A 20838-nucleotide genomic window follows, 5' to 3' on the forward strand; every position below is an offset into this window, starting at 1 on the left:
TAAAACTTTTGAGATCAACATTAAGACATATTAAGATTTTAAACTCCGATATATCAATTTGTTTTTTAAATTCATTTCGAGAACAAGACGTTACAATATACAGAAATAATCCAGCCATAGTATTCATTGCAAAGAAGTGTGTGAACGATAAATTTGAAAATGAGAAATAATTTTCCCAAACATATATATTATATGCATAACTATTAGAACCGAAGTATCAAATGAAGACAAACAATGTTGTTTCATTGGTTTTTAATAAATCTCATTAGGCGGTGTCTGTAAAAATCGTAAGGAAAACTTAAGTATAGAACAAAATGTAGCACGTGTGACACTGTAACAAACTCCTTAACAACCGGACATTTAAGGCTACTTAAACATAAATAGTACCCTATAAGTATCAACTCTCTAAATAATATATATATATAAAACACTATTAAAAAAAGAACTAGACCTCTCCATCTCTTAACAACTACCCTTTGAAAGACTCATCAAAGCTTGCTTTAATAGAGAGGGTTACTTAACATTAAATGACTAAGAATTATCTTTAATACATTTCAAAGAGACACGTAAAACGCGCGTCGAAACATATTTTTAAGATTCGATTCAGGTATTAAACACAATAGTTATTTTTCCTTTATTTGTGTAATAATAATACGAAACACTCTAGTTTAACATTCGTTGAATTTTTCATTCGACTATCTTCACCAAATTTAATCTACTACACAAGTACCTATTAAATTCAGTGTTGACATACGTAAAATAAAAAAAAATGATTTTATATTATAAATGGAATTAAAAATACTTAACAATAGCAAAGGAATTAAAACGAGTTTGTAATTTACCAAGTTAAACTGTTTATAATTACAGCGTTATTGTATTTTCCTTTAGTTATGAGACATTTTCATGAAATCAAATCAAATCAAAATCAATTTATTCAAGTAAACTTCACAATGAAGCGTTTTTGAATCGTCGATATTTAAATACTACCACCGTTTCGAAAAGCAGCTTCCAGCGAGAAGAAACATCGAAAGAAAGACAGTCATTATGAAATTTGTTTAAATGATTTCTGCATTGATAATTAATTATTAGTTTTATTATATAAATTAAATTATTTATTTACAAATAATTATTTAGATTCTATATCGGATTGAAAAATTACTATAAAATAAGGCATGTTGAAAATATTTAATAACAAAATCGAAGAATACGATTCAATTAATCTCTTGCAATGTATAATCCTCGGGGTCAACAAACGGGATCAAAACAAACGTAACATCCCTTGTGAAAATCCTTACAGAATTCAGCCTGAGATAGCTCGACTTGCATGCACAAACTTGTCCCTTTGTCCGATCATATGCAAGCCCCCTCTTAAAATCGTGGGAATCAACATTTACCTGTACCTACATGACAACATCTGAACCTTACAATACACATTACGTAGGGAGTACAGAACTCACACCCCTAAATTAATTATTGTAGGCGCAATAAATTGTAATCAAAAATTTTCACGTGTGATTAGATTTTTGTGGGAAATTTTTAATAAGTTATTTTCATGTTTAACTTTTACGCATTACAACACTGAGCTTCAATGGTGCCAATATTGTGCAATATATACTGTAGATACGTTAATCCAAAGGGACTTATGTCTACATAAATAAAATACATTTAATATTGTACTGCCTACGAAAGACAATTTCATAGATTAAAAGAATTTTCTGTTTTATTAGTTAAAAATGCCGTCTCTGTCTTTAAAAAAAAAAACACCAAATTCTGCCCGATAAAAATAACTATTTTTTTTTTATCCGCCGAAAGAAAAAACAACGACAAAGCTGATGAAATTCCTGTAAAAACAGTTTATTTACACGTCGTCAATAAAATGTATCTCCAGCAATTACTTACAATACTTCAAACTACCAACATTAAATAAACTGTCATCATAAAACCAAAGAGGTTGTAATTACACATGTTCAATCAATATTTATATCGAAAGCAATTACACAATACTGTGTTGCATGTTGTATGACATAAGAATACGTGGAGTACCTGCAGAAGTAATTAATTCCTTTGGACCGATTTTCATTAAGTGTAATCAATAATAATCAGTTGCAGATTTAATTTCTTACTGCGACAACGACTATGGGCAGTGATGTCCACTGTTAAGTGGTCAGCAAGCCCTTTGTCCGTCCGCCAAAATAATCGTCATAGCAAAATATATTATCTCGATCTAGTAATGAACCTCAATTTTTTTTTTAATATAAAAGACTATTTACGTTTTTTTTGTAACCTGTGATGATGTTTGACATTCAATTGATTTGAGAGGAAATAAAAATTAAATGAAATGGGTTATTGTATTGTTTGTCCAAATGAGAATTTGGTGTTAAATTAGGTTCATAAACGCCTTTGACATCTTTCTAAAATCTCTTAGTGGAAAACTATTTCCGTTATTCGCTATATTTGCTAAAAATCACACATATTTAATCAATGTATCTTCTACATTAACCAAACACGCTGCACCAAGACTTGTTGCGATATATATTTTTTTCTATATAATTTTTTTTTTTATATAATTAAAATAATAAAACTGTACAAGGTTTAAGCGTTAGGATAATATAACTAATGATAGAACGAATAAGTGTGTTTTCTGTTACTTCAACTACCCAGAACACTCGTATTGTTTAAAAATAAATAAATAACTTTACTGTATAAATTAATTTTAAGACAGGTTTTGTAACTACAAAATGTTCCATCCTTATTTATGGTAGATAATGGATTTTTAAACTGTTTCCCATAGAACACTTAATCGTCCGTGCGTAAAAAAGGTGCAATATGAGGGTCACGCCTGTTGATGGTCAGAAAGAGGAATAAATTAGAATAATTTGTATGGAAGCTCACAATTACATGCTCATTAAATGAGTAATTGATACTAATGTTGCTAATTCATTCAATTACGAAATACTTCATCCGTAGCACGAAGAGATTCTTTTTCTCGCTAACTGGTACGGGTAGATAACCTGTACGGAGGGATATTGCAGTAATTAAGAAATATATAGCTATCCTTTTTTAACGAAATTTCTTCGATGTTGTCTATCTCTCTTTCTCTAAAAAAAAATGACGAAATTGTTAGGTACGTAAAAACATAGTAAGGTAATTCCTAAACCTTTTTATGTTCAAACATACAATCTCTGTAGTGCATATATATGTGCAAACATGCTACATTCTCTATTTTCCCGCTCTCATAGTCATATAGGATGGCAATCCGATACGACTGAAGAAAGCTTTCCAACTCACCAACTCCTGGCTGCGGTTTAGAATTTCTTAACAATAAAACCTTCATTGATGCGACCACTGATTCGAGCTCGGCGAATACGTATTCTTAACAAGCGTAAGAAACAACTTATAAATAAAACAATTGTTTTATGATAATTTAAAAAGGATAAAATAACATAAATACAAGGAAAACTCATGTCAATAAGAGTTATAAAAAAAAATATGAATAATATTAATTTTAATAATATACTAGCTGTGCCCGCGACTTCGTGAGCGTTTGAATTTAACAAAAAAAAGTTATTATTGTAGCCTAAGTTACTCCTTATTACAACAGCTATCTGCCAGTGAAAGTCCCGCCAAAATCGGTCCAGCCGTCCCAGACATTAGCCGGAACAAACAGACAGACAAAAATTTTAAAAATGGTATTTTGGTATATGTACCGTGTATACATACATATGCGTATTTACATATTTAGTAAAAAGCAGTTATTTTAATATAACAAACAGACACTCCAATTTTATTATATCTATAGATTCATACAATAAAACTTCTATTTCAAGTTAACAATGACTTGACTTTACCATACGCTATAACAGGAAATTAAAATATAGATTGCGACAAAACAACTCGCTATTAAAATGAACGCGTCGAGCTCCGTTCAAATCCATAAATTCGATTTCAAATACGGTAGCCATATGTTCGCTGGCAATATAATCATTTGATAAGCATTAAAAAAGCCCTCATACTTAAAGGAAACCCTGGTAGTTTCCTTAAAACAGTAAAAATTATCTTTATAGGGGTTTGCGAAATGTACTTACAAGTCAGGGCTGCCAACGAAAATAGTTTTAAAAAGCTTAAAAGACTCGATTATAAAAGGTTTATTTTCATAATCAATTTAGCCCTAATTATCTTAAAAAAGTTAATATTAATCCGTCCTCTAGGTACTTTCTTAATATTCAAATATAGACTAAATAATAATCATTCAATTAGAAGTTAATATCAATGTTCTTGAGATTGATCAAATGTAGAGCATTATTGACATTAAAATCATTTATAATATACAATTAGATAAAAAAGTACGAACATCTGTCAAGTCTGACTGTTATTATATAAAACAAGTAATATTCACAATTAATTGTTTTTTTTTTTGTTTATTAAAAACTTGCAAATAAAAAAATTGGCAACCCTTAGTACAATGTTTTAAATAGCAATGAACGCGCCCGCATGATATACTTGTAAAGGTGCCTTCCCTTTCCATGATGTGGTTTGCTTGATGTGGTTTGTTTATGTCCAGGAATCAATATATTTATGACCATAATTCGATCATAATTAGTTTTTCCTATACAATATATCCGACATGCAACTTTTTAATTAAAAATACATATAAACGTAAGTTGTATAAAATAAAAAAGATCATTTATTTATTTCCTGTCCTGTTATTTTTACTTAAAAATAACAGAACAAAATAGGATATTTTTCCCTTTGCATTTATTTCTAAATGTCACAAGTGCCAAATACTAATTATCAAATAAATATATAAATCGCACTTGACTTGTTGTGTAGTGTTAGTCGTCTTTGTTTATAATCGATCACGACTATTTTTCTTGTATTCGATATATTTATTATTTAATATTTATCAAATAATGCCGTGCAATATAATATGGACCAGGGATTAATAATTTTATTGACTACTCCCTATAATAATAAGAACTATATTTTTTTTAAATCGAAAATTTCAAATTAAAATAAAAGTATATCAGCTCTTACGCCGTATATACATATAATAATAAAGTCATTGCTTACATATATTTAAAACGAAATCATCATTGACGTTTAATTTTTAATTTTTTTATATAGAGCGTATTTTTCAACGGTATCCTCGTTAGCGAACGATTGACGCATTGGCCATTGTATTGTACCGATGGAGGTAAAATTTTCATCATGACAAACATTTATTTGACGATGCAAATTTTATTATACGCATCTAAGCTTCGTTACAAGGTATCCCTAACGAGTCTATTGTCTTGTATCTTTATTTATATAGAAGATGCTTATGTTCCCAACTGCTTAAACTATAGTAGTTTTTCCACTTAAAATGCAATCAATTTAGATTCAACTGTGTAGTCATTAAAATGTCATAGACAAACAATGTTACTTTCCTATTTATAAACATAATATTACATACATATTAATTAGTCGAGTTATACAAAATGTATTATTCAATCGATTTGATCTAAACCCACCTTGCAAACAATTCATAATTTGTAGGAGACATTTTTGGGACAGAAAGACAAAAGCGAACGCTATTATACAGGGTTATTGGTAATTCGACGTATTCCCGTTAGGAGGTGATAGGGGTGACTATTTGCGATAATTTTAACCCCCATATGCATCATGCAAAAGTTAACCATTTTTGAGTTATCACGTTTTTCAGTTTTTTTCAAAATAAGTCAAAAATGCAATTTCAAAATTTATTTAAAAAAAAGTACAAATGAAAATTACTTTTTTCTTCTGATTTGTAAAAACGATTAAACACTGGTTATTTGTCAACATTAAAATAGTAATTATCCGTCCAAATTTAAAAATGCGAGAGGGAAAAAGATATTATTTCAATATATTTTTTATTTTTTTCGACAAAAATGCCTTAAAAACTATAAAAATCGTTTTGAAACTTGTCCTGCAGATTATTTTAAAAACATAACCGTTTTCTTAGCTTTCCAAAAATGTATAACAACTAGGAACTTATTTCAAAGCAATCGAAATAAAATGACCACAAAGGACGCTGGTGGAAAATCGTATTCGAACAAAACTTACCATATGCATACCTAACCAATGCAAGATTAGTAAGCGTAAGCGAGAGCCGAGTACTTTGGCAGCACATATAATTAAGCGAAATTATATGAACATATATAGTATATAATTAATGTATCCGGTAAATAATTTAAAATGGATAAGTATTGCAAGCATATATTTATTATTACATTTGCGTTTAAATCAATATACATTTTAATGTTTGTATTTGTCTTTGTAGTAAGGATTTTTCGGGCTTATTATTTTTTCTCTTTGTCATCATTAATTTGAAATTCGAAAGAAACTACCAAAGGTCATCATGTAAACAATGTTGTCTCGTCGATGAGCATTTAGGCTCTAGGATAGGACATTTGTTATCAAGAGTACATCAACTGTAGGAATTGCTTGAAATTGTCTTGCGATTGATGACGTATTATTTACATACATAAGCTGTCGGCTTTCAATGAGTGTTTTATAGAAAAAAATATCAATCACACCAGCTGTGATATTTATATATACTAAAGAAAACACCGGGCGATGGCACGCGCCGACACAAATGATCGATACAGTTGCAGCTCATATTTTTATATAATTAGATTTAGTTATGTAAAGATGTTTTTAACTAGTAGAATAACGTATAGAAAAATATACACTAAAATTAATACACTATTAATTGTAATAAAACTCAAAAAAATCCTGCAGAATTAGTAGAATAAAAATGTTATACGTACATTTACCCCAATTTGAAATTGATTGTAACAAGATTTGGATTTTGAAATGTTACCAAACGCATTATTTTTTTTTTACTTTTGAGATTTTTTATTTGACATAAATTTAAAAATCGAACTTTGACACACATACAGGAATAACCCATGTCGTCCGCAAAAAGTATAACTATAACATCCATTGCGAATCCGTCTGTCGCCAACAAAGGAAATAGGTACACGGTATTGTTCGTAGAATGGGCTCAAAAACTTCCCCTGATTTCTTAAGATATTGTAAGTGTATTTCTTGAACCCCAAAACAGCTGGTCTATTCATTGGCAATGAAAAAACGAACTAGTGCCGTCAGTCACGTGGTCCGGAGTATTATTACTTTTTAAGTCAACTGTTGCTATCACAACTGTTGCGATAGTAACACTCATTCCAGCAATTGATATAACAAAAATATTAACAATTTATTATATTGTTCTTTTAATAGTACGCCAATTCTATTCTGTAAGACCTCGACTTCGTACCTTGCTAATGTAATAGATACATGTGAATATTCGAAATAGCTCTTACTACACAATTATATTACATCATAATATTTATACTAATAATATTAATACTAATATTAATACTACTACATAAGCCAGAAATCTTTAAATAGTGAGATCTCTTAATCATCATTAATTATCTTATTCCGTGAATTTGTGATCTTTTTATTTGGGATACAAACAATTCTGTAACTGTTAAAAAAAAAAATAGAAAATTTTAGTTTAAATAATAGACAAAAATCAAACAACTTGACACTAATAGCAATAATAAAAAAGTATTAGCATACATTTTACCGATTTCCTTGGGAATACATTTTGCTAGTGTTTTGGTACCCCACAACATAAGTTATTCGATGAGCGTACGTCATTCATTGATGAATGCACTAACAATTTTTTTTTTCTTCAGCTTGGGTTTGAAAACATTAATCTAGGGTTGGTATTACACAGGAAATTATTGATAACTCAGGTTATATAATTTTGTTTCTTAATTATCTTCTTGTTTGGTTACCAAAATACAATTATGAAAATAAAAATGAATGTATAATTTCTAAGACAAAAAAAAACAACTTAGAACGAAAAGGACATTGGTTCGTAGATATATAATACTTAAAAGCATTTAAAGCGAAAGCTTCTAATGTCAACAAATGCTACAAAAAATAATAGAGGAATGTTTAGTGAGCATAAAACATGAGTGTTATTACAGTGACTAGCGCATAGTTGCAGTTGTTCAGTTGCATCGTGTGAAAGTCGCGTCCTGCCATCGCCACCACCCCAATTACTTTAGTATTCATAGAATAGTTAGATAAGGATGGACTTTGCAATTAGGTACATCGATGTCGATAAATAAATACGAAATAAAAAAAAAACTTAATTTTACAAGTACAACCGATAAAAAGTATTTATATTATCATCAAATCATTTAGATACTTACAAAAATTAAACACCTGCCTAAGACTTTCTTTATTAGCAAGTATTCTCCTAACATAAAAAGCAAGATTAAATTTATACCAGCAAGGTTATCTATCCAGCATATTATTTTTATGAAAATATGTAACTCGATTTCAAATATAATTTAATATCATTGCATGACTCTAGCAGCTGCTAGTGAAACACGCGAGCACATGTAACATCTTCCTTATCGATAGAATGAAAATCATCGATAAGTTAGCAAAAGGTCATCACTGGCTCGCACCTTGACAGCCATCTGCCGATGCACGTGAGGCAATTAAGGCATCGAACCCTTGGGGGTGCCACCCTCGTCTGTTGGTCGTTTACCTTTAGAGGGGTTGCGCGGTCAACACTACTTGTCTGTACTTGTTCTCACATGAAAAGAACAGTAATTGAGTACCGCTATAATTGTTGAAATATTTAGAGAAAAAAAATAAAACATAGTTTCTTGGCCATTACAACTTCTTGGGATTCAAAAATAAAGTATACCATTTAGATAATCGTGAATTGCTCTAAATAATTTAAGTTAATTAAAACAAGCCTTATTGAGCGTTTAAATAGAAGATAATTTATTTAAATAACCCATTGTACACGTACCTTTTAAAGATTTACAAAGAACAAATTATAATCTTTAGAATTTTTTAAGTATTGCCAACTTATGCAGTTTTATTCGTCTTACCGGTTAATATAATTCGCTAATCGCTAATTATTTAGTTTTGTGCTGTCTCCAGTAAAACATCAAAATAATGTATTTTCGCATTATTTTGATGTTATAATTATGTTAATTGATTTATAGAAATTAAAAAAGATTACGTAATACAGAGAAGGGGTTGGCAGGCAGCCCATTCGTAGGGAATTGCTGAATAAGTGTTAGCATAATATGATAATCATCTTTAATATATTGTTTCACGGCTGGATGCGGAAGACCGTGGACAGGACAGCACAGGATGGGATGGGATAGAGAGCTTCATGCACCTAATCAGAGGTCTATTTCCAGCAAAGCCCAGGTGGCCTCTTTTTGTTTTTTTTTTTTCGTAGTAACTGTTGCTGTTGGTCCTCGACACCGGTCATCGGACGTAGGACTAACTTAAAATACTTCCTTAACACGGAGTCTAAATGACCCAGCGGTTTGAAACAATTTTTAAGTCTTTTCAACAAAGAAGGTTTATTCCCAGCAGTGGACCATTTACAGGCTGTTTATGACTAGTAATGATAGGCAGATTAGTTATAGAAATAAAAGTAATCGCAAATACTATTTTTTTATGTTGAGTTGTAGGTTATGGTTTTGCCCGAAGTAACGAATTTGTACATTAATAAGCTACTAATATTGCGACTTGTTTATTAAAATATATACAAATTTATTGATAAAGAATTAATTCATATAATGAATGGAATACCATTTTTTGTGTAAGGTAACCTATAGTGGCTTTGCAAGGCAATGATGTTTGATTTGGGGAAGGTTTCAGAATTCCACTACGCTACTCCACTGCATCGTGGTGGAGTGGTGTTAGATGTAACAACGGAAGAAATACGACATAAACACGTCGTTGTGATGTTATCCTCTACGAGCACGAGAATTATTAACTCAAATCAAGCACGTTAAACATAATGGAGCTCGCGGAATTCGACATTACTTATGATTATATCTGGTCAAAATAGAACAAATCCTTTAATTACACAAGGACAGGTTTCTACCTTCATATACAAAGGTACAGCGGACAGTGTTTTTTTTACAAGTTTCACAGGTTTTTAATGTCGAAATAAAGTGATCGCTAAAATAAATCACTAAATAAAAGTAATATCCTTAGTACTTACTTTAAAAACAAATGCCACATAGATCATTATTAAGCCTATAAAAAATGTACCTACACGACAATTTGTTTTGTCACATTTATAATGAAAATAAATTAAAAAACCAAATTAATTATACTTCATAGATAGTGTTTGTGAGTTCAGTGGAAAAACGGAAACTTAAAGCGCCAAAGCTTTTGGAAAATGAAGCTTAGTCCCTTAACTTTAAGCCTCATTTCTTAAAGGTACCATTTTGGCGCTTTGGCCATTCTTGTTTTACATTGATGATGTAATTCTACTGGTAGTTCTATTAAAACAAAATGCGTGTTTTAATTTTTAGATTGATATAATTTGATATTATTAATTTACCTTAATACAAAAAATAATATATTTTATTCACAATAACGCAACTCAATAAAAATCTAACACAACTTCATCCTTCGCAACGCGAAGCTTCTGTTATTGATTATGAATAATGTGGAACTACCCTCACTTGAAAATGTTACTTATCGCCTTAGAAAATAGCATCTTTGAGTTATTAAAAAGGTACACACTATGAATATAAATTAAAATAAGTTATTATATTATTTTTCGTGCTGCGTTAGCATTTGTTGGTTGATAATCAGTAGAATGGTAAACGGTCAACTGCTTCTTTGGTCTACTGACTATCTTAAGCTAATTCACATTAACACTCTAATGGTCAAATTCCTTCAATAGAAAAGTACATAAGGTGATGGGCCAATAGGCCCGTTGGACCATCACCTAGTCTCTCTTCAATTATGTTGGGAAGGACCATTGCACGAATGAGTATGAGCAGAAAGTGAGTGTACCTGTCTGCGTATATTTATGCTTAGCTTTGAAATTAGCAGCTGTAGTAAAATTCAGTCAGAATCATTCATAGCAAATGCAGATTCCAAACCCTCACGTAACACGTTTCAACATTTGCAAACACAGCAACTATACGTGTGCAAATTATATGAAATAATACACAGACGCTTTATGAATTCTGAGACCGAATTGTAGTCAAAACTCGTTTAGATAAGACCGGAAATACCATGACAAATATTGTAATATTAAATGAAATGCGAATGATGACTTCATTCATGTTTTACGTTTGAAATTTATATTTTCAACTCGACCGGTTCATATTCAAACTGGCCGTCTCGACTTTGTTCGAGTAATAGTACTTTTAACCTCACCTAGAACTGACACCCACCCTCTCCTAAAGTTAAAATTTGCAAAAATCATTTCTCAGCAGAAGCTTACAGTAAAAATAAATCAATGTTAAAAATTTCATCACGCAATTATACTTTCAATATAATCTGTGATGAACGAATGAATCTATTTTAATTTGACGATAAACATCAAAACTTAATTTGAACTCTATGAACATATATAATATATTATATATGTTCTACTATTGTATTTTAGTAGGCTCTCGACCTGAAATAATAAAATTAAAAATTACATGTTTTTGTCGCGAAAAACAGTGCGAAACTATTAATATCGTCTTGCTGATATTCTTTAGCGACAATAGTCACTTCAGTTTAAGTTTCTAATAAAAAAAGAAATACTAAAACAACTTTAATTGTGCCGATATAATGAATTTTAACTGATGATTACAAATCGCATCGCTAACATCCAAAGACAATTTAAAGCATACTATTTCGCAAATATGGAGGATGTCTTCTAGCTATTTGTACCCATCTACTTAATAATATAGTTAGCCAGTGTAACTATAGACACATGGGACATAAGATCTTAGTGCTCGAGGTCGGTGGTACATGCGCGATATACCTAAGGAATGGTTACATTTCTTACGACCAAAGTTATGAAAATTACATTTTTAATAAACATAATGACTAAAAAATAACTTACTAACTAGTACTACGAAATCAGACGGTTCCTTTTATCTTTAATTTTTCTCTATCTACAAATGCCAAACGAATTAATTAGTCAACCGATCCAATAATGTAGAATTGGCATTTGGCATAGAAATATTCAATCGAGAGTACGTTCTTCATAATAAACGAATCTGATATAACCTTTAGTGTATTGAGTTTTCAGTGTTCATTCACCACGCATGTTTAAATTTCAAAGTAGGTTGAATAGGCACCCAAGTTCAAAGCACAAATAGCTTTGCATGACTAAAAATAGGTATTACAAAGCAGTCAGGTTCTATCCAAGTCAATACGCGATAGAATTTGGCCAAGTTTTTGTACCTCCGATCATCTGTAAAGGTTTCGTCCGCTATCTAGTTAAGTAGGCATTGTAAGTGGGACCTTGGAATGTTTCAAGGTCCATAAGAGCACGCAGGATTACCCAGACGAGTTGAAGGTCACGTGGCTTATTCAAATTTGGCTATTGAAACAACCAGTGTATATCTTAATGTGTACTTTATATCTCTTGAATGTGTTTTTATGTTCTAGGTAACAAAAGGAAGTATCTTAAATAGGACACTTGATTTTAAATGTCAAAATTATGTATCTATTTTGAATACCAAGCTGGTAACTCTCGAACATTAACTCATTAAGTCGAAGTGATAAAGAAAACCAGATCTTCCCTGTTTATCCTCTTAAACCATTTGGGTAACTAATCTATTTTCTATTACCTCCACGAGAACTATTTCCGCAAGCCCAAAGTCTAATGTAATTTCATTAAACTAAAATTAAATCAATATATTCCGATACAGTAACCAATAAAATTAGTATAATCAAAATCTGCATTGTACTACATTGATAATTAATTATTACAAAACTTCGGCGATACAAATACTACAGAATAGTCTTGAAACACGTGGTAGCTTAACTTCGTGTTTAATCCAAGTAACTCAGCACACAATTTAATTACAATACGAATAGAATGATAACGTATTATATAGTAATATCTTATTTAATTTCAGGTGAGTTTTTTATTAATTAAACTACAATAAAATATGCCAATCATTCGCGATGTTTGCGAATGAAGGCCTCCATAAAGTATCATTATTATCATACGGACATTGTTAATAATAAATTAATATTGTAGGTATACAATGAAGTTTTACTATAAGTCAAAAATATTTAATTCGTCTATTACTTATGCAATTAGTTCCTTGCGTCTTTTATTTATTAAAATAAGTAAAACTTTAATGTATACAAAAAAATTAGTCAACACTCACTTTCTGCGCCGGCTGGCTGAGGTATTATTCTCGAGTGGAAAGTTGAAGGATTCACCAAAAATCCGATATTGCAAGTCGTCCTCTTCATTACTTTGATATTGCATCGCTTACACGCTAATTACAAGGCGTATGACGAAATTAACCACCCTTATCATTACTTGACCTTAGAATCATCATTACAAAACATACTAAAACATCGAACTATTTCACTTTCATTAAAATCAAACACACCGGCGTACTATACAAAATTCTTGTACATTTGCCGCCAAAAAAAAGTACAAACTACAGAGATTTTCTTTCTTTATTTTTTTTTATTAATTTTAAAATTATCGGCAGCGAACACGACGAATCACTGCCGTAACGCGTGCGGAGCCGGACTGACTGAACGAAACGAGTAACGACGGGGCGCGGTAGAGCGGGAACCGGCATTGTCGTCCCACCCGGCTCGCCCTGGGCCGTGTTATAATGGCCGTGGAATTCCAAACTTTATAGTTTTCATAATTCATATCCTTATTTTCATACCGCATTGTAATTAAAAAAATATGTTTATATGATAGAAATGTTTGTATTTTTAACATATTTATTTCATTACATTAAATAAGTATTAAACTTTGTTATGTTCGTTTAACATATAAGTATGAAAAAAAAAGTTCATAATTATTTACAAGTAATAATTATTATAAGAGCACTTTCGTGATTAAATTGTTGATATAATGACGTCAACTCTCGGTGCAACCATACACCGGATAGACCACTTCCAGGTTTAAGATAACATACTTTTTGTGGTCCGGCGACAAGTTTGACTACTTACGATATATTTTTAAATTCTTCGTCAGTTTCGACCATAATTTATATGACAATCATTGAATAATTTATCGAAACAAGTCCTGATTCCTTCATTATATTCTATTCGCTACGATTAGTTACATATCTTGTTGCCAGGCTTTAATTTAAATATCGAATAGCAAAAATTAAAAATTAGCCATGTAAGTACTTAACAAAAGCAATATCTATTGATATGTTTCGATAAATGAACCTATAATAAGAGATGTTCTAACTAATATCTTAATAATAAAGGAAAAGGATAATTCGAGTCGAGTATAAATAACAAAATTGTATGATGAATATTTTGTAACTATACACAATAAAAATAATAAATAAAAAACAGGATCTCAGGATCACTCTTGTGTCTGATGTTTGTCGGTCACAATTTCTCAAAAGTTTTGATTTTCGAGTTTATAAGTAGGGTACGTAAAATAGGGCCTCGCTCATATAAAATCAGAAATCAGTAGTATAAAATTTACCTTGAACACGGAATCTTAAAAGTAAGGAACCCTCTCCACGTGAGACGGACTTTTTAGCACCATTTTTTTTTTTACTATGAAATGTTGTTTAACTCTCATTTTTTACTAGAAAGGCTTTACTTACAGATGTCATTATAATTATATATAGGTATATAATATTAATGAGGCATCCTCGTGTTATTTAAAGAAATCAATTAAGACTGTATTTAATCATATTTTATAAAAGGGGAGTGACTTTCTAAATTTAACCTTGACTATCCAGTTAATGCTAATCTACATAATTTTTATTTATTTTGTTGATATTCAACAGAACAGAATAGAAATTGCTGTAGAAAAAAAAATTACAAAGTTTACTTACTGTTCTTCTTTTACAATAACGTAATTATCTTCTGCTCCAGACGAAAGTTTTGCTTGTAAAGCTTTTAATCTTTCTATTTGAACTTGCAGATATGATTTTGTTCCTTCTTCTTCCATTCTAAAATTAAACATATTATATATTAAGTATTATACTTTCCACGTAGAGTTTGATATGTTCTCTATTGACATTTAATACTATAACAAGTGAAAACGAGAAGTGGAAACGTGAGTCGTTTATAACTATATGGTCAAGTCTTTATAATCACCAAGAATTCATCACAATGCTTTAAGTAGCTGGTCGCAAAGGATTACTTCTTTCTCAAGTAATTTAAATAAGAACCTACAATACAAGATGCTTGAAATTCCTGTTTATTATCTGAATGTGTTCATATATGATATTAAAAAAAGTTATGACTTACAATTCTGTGTGTTAAACTGATGAAGTGTATTCTACCAATCGTAGTTTAATATTTCTTACCAAATTATCCTACCATAGGAAATATACCAAAATTAACTATTGAAGTATTTGTTATCTATTCTATCTAAGAGAATTTCGAACTACTTTCTTTAATCTTTGTATTACTTGAGAATAATCAAAGGAAAAGATCATTATTTAATTCGGTTGATTATAAATTTGAAACCTACGTGTCTAAGGGTGCTTAAGCATGCTGCCTATATTTAGTCCTTTGCTTGTTTAATATTTCCAGACAATGAAAATTAAAACTTGTTTATACATTAAGACTTTTTTTTTAAATCGAAATAAAGTAACTTGTAATTTTTTCTAATTTTATAAAATATTTTGCAAATAATATTAAAAAGTATTCACGATACGTTTTAAAATAGTAAGAACATAATACATATAGCCGAACTATTTGCAACACGCATGGATTATGTATAATATCAAAGGTTGGTATATTTTTCTTTCGTAACTCGAAACAACTCCCAGATATGATCATGATAGTTTATATACATAGTGTAACATTTTATATAGTGGATTTTGATACTATTTTTCAACTACTCTATCTAACAAACATCAAATAGTCACTAGATTATAAGTCATTTCTAAAACAAATTAACATGAAGAAATTTCGTAACGCTATTTGCACCGCGGCACAGCTCAATATTATTATCAGAATGATTAAAAATAACCTCACACAAAGATGTTTATAACCTAATTTTACACGTTCAAGTGCAGAAAGAAAACATTGAAATAACCCATTTAATTTTTAATTAGTAATCGAAGTATTTTATTTATATAAAATTAAATAAACCAAATAGAGAATCGTAGTTCATTGCGTAATCATGGACGACATTGAGTTTAATACTTCACGATACATGATTGCTATGAATAGGTCCAGTGAGGAAAATTAGCGCGTAACTTGTTCTATAACCCTTCACGCATAAATATTTTTAAATATACACCTACGTGTGTCAACATTTAAAAATCATCTTTCAAAACTTAAGTCCGTTAAATATTTGAAGATCGAATTCGAAGGAAAAACGTTATAGCAACGGCAACGTTAATTTCATACTTCATCATTATACGATTATTATTGTGTTTCACAGTCTTATTATTTTTTGTTGGATCCTTTAATAATATCACATAGTATTCTCACTTTGGTAAGCTTATTTAAAACAAGGAATAAACGGGGAAGTTTGTTTGGTTATGAAATGACGACATTATCGATCGTACATTTGTACACATACCTTGACTTAGCATTTTTCTCCATATATTCCTCTTATTAGAAATTTCCTTCACCAGTGAAGGGATACAATTAAATAATAAACAATAATATAAAGTTTTCAATAATAAATTAGGTTCTAAATTGCACAATAAATTAGAATAATAAATAAAATCTTTAAGTAAAATAACCACAATTCGTTAATATTCGTTACAATCAAAAGGAACATTGCCCGTCTCTGTCAGAGTATACCAAATTCTATAATGTATGAAAGAGACCGAATACAGCAGTGTAAATAAACTTATCAGTATGCCAGTTATGTCAGGCGCCATCTTTGGAGGAAGTACGGTTATATTTCGTCTATGGATAACATAATTATTGCCATACTCAATAAAAATCAAGATAAATAAACGCTACGAAGTATGTATTAAATATTAGTTTTATTAGTTAATTTTGTTAATACAAAATCTTTTGGCATCATAATATCGCTCACATGATGGCGGGTTGACCTAATAATTTATATTGTTATCTTTTACTATTTCTATTCTTATTGATTACTTTAATATGTTAATAGTTATATCACAATAAAATCAAGATGACAATATATATTTTAATAATATGTGCCTCGTTAATTAAAGCTTAATATATATTATATATTCAATGTCAAAAAACAAATAAAAATATAAGCTCACCAAAAAATATTGCGATGTATATTTTTAATTCATTTTATCTCTTACTTTTATTGTTTTTAAGTTTTAATAATAAATAAATATTGGACAACATCACATACATTACTCTGATCCCAATGTTAATAGCTAAAGAACTTGTGTTATGGAAAAATTGTTTTTAAGTTTAATAATCTTAAAAAAGAAACAAAATATATACATAAATAGAAAATAAAAACTTCTTTGGTGTGTAAAGTATAATGCATCACGCAAGCTATATAAGTAATATTGTATAATACTGTTGAGGTAACAACTGAAACCAATTATTGAAATGTAAATAATTCGCTTTAAAAAATTCTCAATTTAAATTGCTTTTTTAAGACACGGCAAGAAAAAGAAAAAAATATATATGTATGTACCATAAACCATATATTACATTTTAAATAGCGATAGTTTGAATTGACATTGACATTAAATTAAAATTTAAAATCAAATCTAGAGCAATTTCTACTTTCGCGCGAATCTGCAAATTTTTTTTCAAATCAGTACTTTCATTCTTTATATTTTTTAATAGTCGTTTCTAGCTTTTATTCTCAATTTTAATTGCTTATATGTAATGAATCATTGAATCACTTGATCTTTTAACAACTTAAGTAATTAAGTTTTACTGAAATCATGAAATTTCGTGCCGTGATGATAGATACGGGTCCTATGAGAGAATTTTCAAGTATGAAATTAAAATTAATGAATTATAAACCAAAAATACCTTGGATTATAATGCATTACATCTTTCAGATATAGTAACAACTATTTCAAAGTTATCCAAGGAGTGCGTAATGAGATTGTCCGATGATAAATTATATTTCATAGTTAGTGAGGATAATAGTGGCCCCACTCCACCGGTGTTGTGGTGTGAGATCCCTCAAGATATGTTTTTCTCCGAATATCAAATGATTGGTATTGACGAGGATCACAAAGATATTTATTTAGGAGTTGTATCAGGTACATATTTTCTATTGAATACAATAAGGCTTAAAATATCGAGAAACTAATCTGGATTCAGTCTATTCTTTTTATTTTTGGTACACAAAAAATATTCAAAACGTTAAAAGATATTTCTATCAGATTCATGTGATTCATAAACTTTATTTCACTATTAGGTGTTTATCGTACTGAAAACTTACTTTACTTACTACTGCCAAAAATCATAAGTAAATTTTTTTAACATTTTCTGTATTCTTAATTTATCATGTCTCATTGATTAGGCCTTATCATTGTAATCTTATTTTAATTATATTCTTTGTGTCCTGAGTTTATAGTTTCAGAGTAATTGTTTTTAATATTAATTTGTTTATACTATTCATTTTAACTGGAATTATTTATTCAAAATATTCTTGTTTAAGGTTTTTATTTTGTATCAATACAATATCAGAAAATACTTAGTAGGTATATTTTGAAGTAATTGATGTGAATAAAATGTAATTGCTTATATTCATCCAAATAAAGTGAATTCATTATTTACAGCAAACTTAGCGCGGTCACTTATGACATTAAAATCAGCAAAGTGCTTAAAAATTAAATTAACAAAAAAGCAATGCCCTTGTTTAACATTGGAAATTGAAATGGTGAGTATTTCTGACAAATAATTTAATAAGTTAATAATCCTAAGGTTAAAACATATCAAATATTATTCAAGTAAAATTAAAAATAAAGCATTTTTAAACCTTGAATATTTCACCACTACCAACATTTTGAAAAGCAGCTTTCAGCAAGAAAGAAGGCCTGACGTTTGTTTTTATGTGTATAGGCTTTTATGGAATGTTTTATATATTCTTCCATATAAGTATATTGTTAAGCAGCCATTAATAATATTATATAAAACATGTACAAATGAAAGTGAAACACAGGGAAAGGTCACCTGCGGGGGGCATAATGATTTATTTTATGTGACAATTACTTTGTTGTTGTTCTTCATTGATGTACTTTGGTCCAATAATTTTATGAAACGTCTTTAGACTAATTTGTGTATTAATATTGGCTGCCAATTAATGTGACAAGGAAATACAATGTTTTTTTTATTATTTGCAGCCGTCGTCTACCTCACAACAAACACGACAAGTTACTCATGATATACCCGTTATTGTTGTGCCCAGGAAACTATGGAGCGAGTTTCAAGAGCCCAGAGTCCCACAGCCTGACGTAAGTAATGGACCGGAGATCATAGAAGATAGAGTGATGAAGTGTTTGTGCTTGAAGGGAGGGAGAGGGTGGGAGGAATTACATTAGTATCGATCAAATCAAAATATATTTTATTTAAGAGGCTCTAAAAGTCTGCTTATTGAATTGACATTTAACTAGAATTATTTAGTCTGAATTTATTTTAAGACCTTTTTTTGAGGCAGTTCTCTGTAAGCTGTTGGTGTGTTTACTTATATTACGTTATGCACAAATATTTTTATAAAACATTAAACCTGTTTGATTTCAGATATCTATAGAGCTTCCCACACTAAAACAATTACGAACAACAGTAGACCGGATGAGAACAATGAGTCCAGAAATAGTTATCAGAGCTTCATCTGAGGGTAGACTTACCTTGCAAATAAAAACAAGTATGGCAAAAGTTTCCACAAGATTTAAGGATTTAAGAGTTGAGGCTTTTGAAGGTACTTATTTAATATTTAAACATTAACATGACCATAAGAAAGCTTATAAATTTAATAATTTATGAATTATACATCTAGTTCAGGGTGTATCTCTAATACTTTGTTTAATGGTTAATAGATGGAGCTGACCAATTTTAGATTGCTTTTTGTTATCTAATTGTGATCTGATAGCATAGTAGTTGTGCATGTGTATACTTACCGAAGATACAGAAAGAGAATTTTGAAAGGTTCAAATAACATTGAATTTTTATGTGCTTAACTTGTTCATAATTCAGGCCTTGCTTGGAGATGAAGGAAAACATTTTGAAGAAATCAGCAATAGTCAGATTAAAATATGCCTCACATTTTATATTTTTTTATGCAGTTAGTCCTGGGCTTTGCACAACAATAGGCTATAATTTTTTATAAGACCTAAGACATGTATATATGTATGTATTTAATTAACATCCTTTTTGTATTTATAGGACCGATTGATCATTCAGATTCTGAGACAGAGAGCCAAACGAATGAAGATATGTCAAATGTATGTTATTGTCGAGTGGATGCTAAGAAGTTCTCCATATTCCTCAGTGCCGATCAAATATCTCATAATCAAACTATGTGTAGTATTGTACATAAAAAATTGATAATTTTATGTCTTCAGACTGAGGAAAATGTGAAATTGCAGTTTTTTATTACTGGGATTGTATATTAATATTAGATAAGAATTGTATATATAAATAAGACAAATAAACATGTTATTTTGTATGAATTTATTTTTATTTATTTAATATAACATTTAAACTTTTATATTATTTTGATCAGTACTAGAAAAAAATCTGGAATTCTAAATAAGATTACTTAAATTCAAACAATGAAAGGTACTGTTTATTTTTTTTCAATGTATTTATTACAACTAAAAGTGTACGAAAAAACACAAACTTATAATTGTTTGATCTTTTGTAATAATTTTT

At 29.7% G+C, this 20838-nt stretch overlaps 2 protein-coding genes across 6 annotated transcripts in view; one reads left to right on the plus strand and one right to left on the minus strand.

Moving 5' to 3' along the window:
• Window positions 1–16795, minus strand: part of LOC113401865 (myb protein) — a 51748-nt gene extending 34953 nt beyond the window's left edge. For 2 of the 5 annotated variants that reach the window (XM_026641938.2, XM_026641936.2), the window contains exons 1-2: window positions 16583–16795; window positions 14877–14993 (exon numbers count right to left, since the gene is read on the minus strand). In XM_026641938.2, the coding sequence (XP_026497723.1) occupies window positions 14877–14993; window positions 16583–16605 (140 nt within the window). In that variant the 5' untranslated portion in view covers window positions 16606–16795. Of the gene's footprint in view, window positions 1–13214; window positions 13593–14876; window positions 14994–16301; window positions 16558–16582 lie in introns of those variants that run through there. The other 3 variants (XM_026641939.2, XM_064218603.1, XM_026641937.2) reach the window with 3 other exon arrangements.
• A 955-nt stretch (window positions 16796–17750) lies between these two features.
• On the plus strand, window positions 17751–20632 carry LOC113401862 (checkpoint protein HUS1). Its single transcript, XM_026641933.2, has 6 exons — window positions 17751–17949; window positions 18018–18224; window positions 18747–18847; window positions 19311–19421; window positions 19708–19885; window positions 20350–20632. The coding sequence occupies exons 1-6, from the start codon at window positions 17898–17900 to the stop codon at window positions 20577–20579; spliced, it is 879 nt and encodes a 292-aa protein (XP_026497718.2). The 5' UTR covers window positions 17751–17897; the 3' UTR covers window positions 20580–20632.
• Window positions 20633–20838: the final 206 nt, after the last annotated feature.

Source organism: Vanessa tameamea, chromosome 23 (genome assembly GCF_037043105.1).
Source record: "Vanessa tameamea isolate UH-Manoa-2023 chromosome 23, ilVanTame1 primary haplotype, whole genome shotgun sequence".
NCBI classification, from domain to species: Eukaryota; Metazoa; Arthropoda; class Insecta; order Lepidoptera; family Nymphalidae; genus Vanessa; species Vanessa tameamea.